Source organism: Rhamphochromis sp. 'chilingali' (genome assembly GCF_963969265.1).
Source record: "Rhamphochromis sp. 'chilingali' genome assembly, chromosome: 19".
Classification (NCBI taxonomy): Eukaryota; Metazoa; Chordata; class Actinopteri; order Cichliformes; family Cichlidae; genus Rhamphochromis; species Rhamphochromis sp. 'chilingali'.
Window position 1 is genome coordinate 22,475,362 of NC_137946.1, and position 6,962 is coordinate 22,482,323.

General features: G+C 36.7%; 1 protein-coding gene across 3 annotated transcripts; it reads left to right on the forward strand.

Moving 5' to 3' along the window:
• The first annotated feature begins 302 nt into the window (after positions 1–302).
• Positions 303–4,416, forward strand: LOC308387293 (uncharacterized protein). 3 transcript variants are annotated; one of them, XM_080867242.1, is made up of 5 exons: positions 303–2,220; positions 2,795–2,919; positions 3,195–3,294; positions 3,400–3,509; positions 3,739–4,416. In XM_080867242.1, exons 1-5 carry the CDS (start codon positions 2,139–2,141, stop codon positions 3,925–3,927), a joined length of 606 nt encoding a protein of 201 aa, XP_080723368.1. In that variant the 5' UTR covers positions 303–2,138; the 3' UTR covers positions 3,928–4,416. The 3 variants fall into 3 exon arrangements, 2 of the variants coding, with proteins under 2 accessions (XP_080723368.1, XP_080723369.1); XM_080867243.1 differs by lacking the exon at positions 303–2,220 and adding an exon at positions 2,597–2,680; XR_013969915.1 differs by lacking the exons at positions 303–2,220; positions 3,195–3,294 and having other exon boundaries at positions 2,541–2,919; positions 3,739–3,768.
• Positions 4,417–6,962: the final 2,546 nt, after the last annotated feature.

The following is a 6,962-nucleotide window of genomic DNA, read 5'->3' on the forward strand; positions in this document are numbered from 1 at the left end:
TATTTCAGCTCATCTTGAGCTTTATTTACCAGTTACAAGGCATGACAATGGTTTGGTTGAATTTCCAGAATAAAAATAAGATTATTTTTCTCATTTCAAGAGTAAGGGCATTTAAACAGCTGCTCAGTTTAAGAAATGTATTTATTGACACTAAAGTTTAATATAATTGCTGTCAAGTTTGACACAATATGCAGTATATAAACTAAAAGCACATGGTAAACATGAAATACAGGCCCATTTGAAAAACAGAAACAGAACAACTCATTCACTTTAGGCCATGTCAAACAGAATAATAGATCAGCATCAGTATATCTATACTATGGCAATGCTAAAATCGCATTCAACTGTCAGAATTTATAGGAAAACAACAACTTCATTTTAAAAATTGTCACAAAACTGTCCAAAACAATAACCTGAAAATACAGTTCATGCATGTAAAGCAGTGTACCTTTTATAAAACATATGTTGAGCTCACGTGTAGTCCAATTACATCACCCAGGTAATATTTCATGACCGCACATGTCATATCTTTGTGTGTGAAACTGTAATATGGAATGGAATCTCATATCATATCATTGTTGGCTGGCTTTCCACCACTGAATCAGTCCTGTATGCCCACATGTTACTCAGATTTCTGTTCACTGCTGATGAGGGTTCCCTCCTAGAACTGCAATTGAGATTGGTTGATTAATTGACTAGTTGCGGATAAGGAAATTAAATACAAGGTACACTGATAATTTCTAAAAAAATTTAATGTCAGAAATATACTGCATTTTATAATTTACTCTAAAATATGCATGTTTTCAAGCTGAGTTTAATAAATGGATATTCATTTAATGCTCATTGCTATTTGGCAGCTTAACTGTAGTTTAAAAGCCTTGAAAAATCCTCAAAAACCTAAAATGGGAAAGCTAAACTAAAGAACACAGGAAACATGGAAAATGTTGCAAAAACCTTACAACCTTGAACAAGGAACATAAGACATGAAAACATCAGGGAGGGAACACAGATGATAACACAGGAGAGAATACAGACGATCCGACAAAGAACACACTAAATATACACACACAAAAGGAAACGAGGAATTGGCAGACAGGCACGAAACACAGCTGACACTAATCAGATGAGAAGAGACCAGGAGGAAGCAAAACAGAATACACCGATGCAGGGCAGGGACTATCAAAGTAAAACAGGAATAAACACGAATATCGAACCAGGGACAATACACTGAAGACAAGGGAGGTACAGAGAACACCTAAACACTGGAAATAATTAACAAATAACTAGGAAACTAACTGACACAATGAATATTAATAAACACAAACAACCAAGGAGACTGCGGACCATGACAATCGGTTTATTTAAAACAAAAGTTTAAAAAAATACAAAATGTTGTTTTCTCTAGTAGAAGAAATTAAACACTATCAGAATATTCTTTATAAATAGATAGCATTGTTGTGGATTATAAGGAATAAGCATTAACATATCTACTGTTAAGCTGTAAAAACAAGTAGACATCTAACATGAATATTTTATATGATTATTTTCAAAGATATTAAAGTATATAGTCAGTCTCACCTTACAGATTTTTGTGTCCTAATCGATCCGCTGCATCGTCCATTGGCAAGGTGGTCGGAGTGTGTTCGAAGAATGTGATACCAAAATTAGCTGTAAACACGATATTCTTTGACACATCCATCTATGCCACAATCTTCACGGAAATCTGGACTATGGCTATGTGCAGAATTAATATGACTCAGTAGGGATTTGAGGGTCAGACCCACAAAAACGATGTAGATAACACAGCGCCAAATCATTTTGTTTTACTGGTCTGTGAACTACTTTTCCCATAAAGTCAAGATAACCAGGATTATTCCATTATGGGGTAGGAATGGCTATCCTAATTCAGTGCCTTATAACAGCTGTAGTAAGTAACAGCACCCACACGTCAGTATTTACAGAACATAATCTAACTAAATAGTCAAATATTTAAATATATATCATTTTATAGGTATAAAAGAGCGAACTAAACTATTTCCGTACACAACCCCATACTCCTGAGTTGGTACAGCCCACCTTCCCGCCTCTAGCTCCGTGCCTAAGCGGTTGGATTGCAGGATTTTGGGGTCTGGGTGTAGATGCGATACAGTTGGTACAGTGTGAAGAAATTAAGGCACGCTATGGAAAAACTGGACGAAATAACAATTGCCAACCTGAAAGGTATGTGACTGTTTTGTTTTTTCTATGTTTTGTGTTCTGGTATGTTGCATGTTAAGTCGCTAGCATGGCAGGCTATACCCGGTTGTTAGCTTAGCTTAGCTGTGCGGTTAGCTTAGTTGCATTAGCATTTTTAAATATGCTAGTGCAGAAAGTTATGAAAGAATTCATGTCCAGTTATTAGTTTCAGTGTCTGTGAATTTATTCAACAAGTGTGCAAAGTGCCATAAGTTAATGCCAGTTTTACAGAAATTGTGGGAGTTTCAAATTTCTATTAGTGAAGTTATTTCATTATATACTTTAGCCCAGGAAGCAAAAAAAAAAAAAAAATTTATATGTATACATGCATTTAATTGATGTATCACAAATATATTACTTTTACCAGTCAATAGGAGGAAGGTAATTTAGAACCTGTGGAGCAGTGAGGAGGGAGAATAATGGAATAGAGTCATGGTTTTAAATGGTAAATATTAAATTATGTTTCCTATGTATCCTGTCTGTTACCCAAGCAAAGCTGTCAGCTGGCTTGCACATGAGGATAATGCAATGTAGTGATAATTGGAAACTCCTATTGCAGAAGCAAATGTTGGAGAAGACCTGCTCTCATCACTTTCACGAGATGACATCAAAGATCTGTTTCCTGGTCCTGAACATTGCCTCAGGCGTCGGGCTCTATGGCTTGCAGTGCACAAATGTGAAGAAGTAAGTTCTGTCCTATCGCTGTGTGACAAAACTGAGAACACACCAGCTTGTTTTATGCAGTTTCAAATAATTCCACCAATACTCACTTAACAGATAGACAGTAGAATCTTCTTTAGTTTTGATTTAAATCAAGTGGCCTACACATTTATTAAATATACATATTTTTTATTGTTCAACACTTTACTGATATTTTGTTGTACTATCTTTCATATTTAGAGACCTAAAGTTCTTGTGCAATTTTATGTGAAATTAGCCCTATGTACACTGTATTTTAGAACAAGACTGCTGCTGAAAAAACGCTAACAACTACTGGAGATGGTGACTTCTTCAGAGAGGAACCCAGCACTTACCTCCATCCAAAAACTTTGGATGGAGGTAATGCTACAGTATCTTGATTTGTCTACATTTATGCTTTGCAGATTACATTATTTGCAATGTTTAATGGTGTTGCCCTGTCTTATTTTGCTTTTTTCAAACCAGTGGAACATGCAGCAGCTGTGTTCAGAGCCCTTCCCATGCTTTTCCCTTCCAGCACAGTACCACCTAAGAAGCTGGGCATCTGTAGTGAGGCTTTTTTCCATGTCCTAAAGGTAAGGCTGCAATATTCTATGTGTATATATTGTTGAATTTTGCAGTTATGTTTTCATTTTATATATTTTACTGTGGAGTCAGTCAAATATTCTTAAAGTTCAGATCCCCATAACATGTTGATGTTAATTAAAACCTACAAAAAAAGTTGATCTATTTTAAACTGTAATGCAACTCAAAAATTGTGTTTCTTACAGTCTTGTTCTAATACTCTTTTTTTCTGTCATGTAGACTTCAGAAGACCCTGAAGGCTACCTGCGTCAGCGACCCCTGGCTTGTCCAGTTCTGCTTGTCTCTGAAGGCAACTGCATGATAGCTGTTGGAACCACACCGGTGAGCACTTTTGACCGGAAGGATCTTAATGAGGGACTGCTCTATCTGATGGCATATTACTATGCCCTCCACCTCACATATCCATAGTGCATTTCCACGCTGCTGTCTGTCTTGCAAACTGAAATACTCAAAGACTCCATCCATGACCGAGATTCAACCCCCTCTTACAAGAAGGCGCTTGGTGAGTGGAAGTCATTCATTGAGTGAGTCTCCCAGATGACAGACTCCATCTGCCTTGTTTATCAGACTCAGTGTTAGTCAGTGAGGTTGTTTTTTTTTTCTATAGAAAAGTTGTTCAAATGTAAAACACATGTTTGTTTGTGTGGTCGTTAAACTTGTTCTTCTAAAATGTTATGTAATATAGGATTTGAAATAGTGATTGTTTTAAGCTTCAGCAAAATTTATTTTTGATACCAGCCATGAGTGTGTTATACTGTTATTATTCATTTTAAGAGTATCTGGAATATGCACTTCTTATATTGGCCATGTTACACAGTACCCTGCTGAAATGTATAATTTTAGGCATGATTCTCCTGGAACAGACCTCAGTGAGTTACTGACCCATTGCTGTGTCAATAAAAGCGCAAAATCTAAGAGTGCTTTTGCTGTCTTAATTTAAGATGAATTCCCTTATTTTTAGTAGCTTTTTGAAGAGATGGTGTCTTATTCTCAGAAATTTTTGCTGATTATTGTTCTCAGAGTCGAAACATAATTCTTATAGTTAGCTCAATCAAGAAAGAAACAATTCAGTTTTAAGAAAATTTGTCCTATAGTAAGGTGTTTTTTTTAATGTGAAAAATCTAAATTAAGGTATAGAATCTTAAAGTAAGCAAATAATTCTTGAAAACAGCTTGTTCAAGAAAGCATAATACTCATTTTAGGTGCAGATTTTCTAAATATCAAAGTGTCTTTTACTTATAATAAGTCACATTTTCTTCAAATAAGCATACATTTTAGACAATTTTGTCTAGTTAAAAGGCATATGGCAGTTAGATTAATTTGCTAGTTTTAAGAATTCTAGTCAAGCAACTTTTGCTTACCCCATTGGCAGATTTTTTTGCTCAAAACAAGAAAAATTTGTCAGATTTAAGAATATTTGGCTTGTTTCAAGTATAGCTGTTTTTGCAGTGCAGCAAGTAGGCGCTGAGTGTTTGCAGACAGGTTATGGTGTCTTGTCGTCAATAGCTATACTTCTTTGTGGCCAGTTTTCCCTTGTGACTACCAAAATTTTTTTCCAGCAACCTGTGCTTACCAGGGGGTCACTGATTAGTCTCTAGACCAGCAAACACTTGCCAACCAGTCATGGAAAACATATTTTTCCCTAGCAAATGGTGGTTGTGCAGTCTCTACGCTTGTGTGACTGAGGTCTTAGTCGCTGTACTCAAAATGTAAATTACATTCATTTAAATTAATTTAAATGTTCTCCAAAGTTTTGACCTTTTAAAAATACTTGCCATTAAGGGCTTGATTACATGCAGAACTAAAAATGTAATCTACATGATACAGTGAGAAAAATATCCCGCCGTCTGAAAGATCGAATTAATGAACATAGAAGTTCGATCAAGAGAAATGATCTAACCAGTCCCGTTGCAAGACATTTGAATGATAAACACCATAATTCACCTTTATTCTTTCTAGGCATTAATGTCCTTAAACTCTCCCAAAGAGGTGGTAATATTAATTTTATGCAGAAAAATAGAGAAGCATTCTGGATATCCCGTTTTAAGAGTTTACATCCTAGAGGTATGAATGACAATTTTTCTGTCAGTGAGTTTTTGTGAACTGTACCTTTTATGATTTTATTATTTTTAGCCAGTTATTTTGCCTTGTCTCTTATTTTCACATGGGTAATATTTATTTATTTATTTTATCAGCAAAAAAGAGAAGCATTCTAGACAACTCTTATAAGTCTGCATCCTAGAGGCATAAATGACCTTTTCACAAATGTGATTCCGTGTGCGGTGTCTTGTTTTCCAATCTGTTGTACTGACTTCTTTTTTTTAATTCTTTTTTAATTCTCTTGTAATCAGTTTACTATTTTTTTGTATAATTTTAACATTCTTTCTTTTTGTGTATTTCTCATATGTATTATGTTAAGAGATAGGTGGGGAATATTCTCCCCCCCCCCCCGCCGTTTTTATCGTTAATGGTCTAGTCCAGTATTCACTTGGGCTGTGACTTAACCAATTACCCTATCAACCAATACCATCCTGTTATACGTCAGGTGGTTTACTTATTAAGGTGTGATTGGTTCATTTAAATTTTTTCCCCCTTTTTTCTGTGTTCTGTCCTTTATTTAAACACAAATTGGTTTATATGTTACTATGACCCTGATGAAGGCCACAAGCTGAAATGCATTGCTCAGTTAATAAAGTTGTTTGTCTTTACCTTTAGTGATGCTGAGTTCCTGCATTGTTAGTAGGTTTTTAATATCAATAGTGTTTTGCACTGGTCCAGACTGTTAGCAAATCTGGACTTATAACACGCCTACACCTTTATAACACTCTGTCTTACCCCTTCATGAACCGAAGGTTCACACAAGGGGTGGACCCAAACACCGACACCAAAACTCATAGTGTAACTATTTACAAGAGTCTTTATTAAGCAGCAGGAAACATTAGGGAATGTGATTCTGGTTAGATATGGCAATGGGGAAGCGGCGACTGGAGCAGGAAAGGGTGGCCCTCGGAAACTGGATCGCGAAACAGGAGGTCATGGCGAGGGATGGAGGAACGAGAGGAATTCTGCTACGGACGGAGAAGGCGTTATTGTTTGAGTTAGAAGCAGGTAACTGAGAAGAATTCGCTGATGAGTTTGTTTTCCTTACTTGCAGGTCTGTGCTTTGAAAGCGCTGAGGAAGTCCATGAGAGTTTCCAGGTTATACCGCTGGGAGACTTGTGTTCTGCTTGTCAATAGCTCAGTAGGTAGAGTGGTGGCCCTATGATCGGAAGGTCGGGGGTTCGATTCCCCTGAACAGCTACCCTGAGGTACCCCTGAACAAGGTACTGTACCTACACACTGCTCCCCGGGCGCCCAATGGCTGCCCACTGCTTCACTGAGTGAATGGGTTAAATGCAGAGAGGGATTTCCCCACGGTGATCAATAAAGTACACTTTCTTTCT

What these genes read in the sequence shown, in the direction of transcription:
- LOC308387293 (XM_080867242.1), top strand. Translation starts at nt 2,139, where the DNA reads ATGCGATACAGTTGGTACAGTGTGAAGAAATTAAGGCACGCTATGGAA. An exon ending in AACAATTGCCAACCTGAAAG is followed by an intron (nt 2,221 to 2,794) that starts GTATGTGACTGT and finishes CTCCTATTGCAG; the next exon opens with AAGCAAATGTTGGAGAAGAC. An exon ending in CAGTGCACAAATGTGAAGAA is followed by an intron (nt 2,920 to 3,194) that starts GTAAGTTCTGTC and finishes ACTGTATTTTAG; the next exon opens with AACAAGACTGCTGCTGAAAA.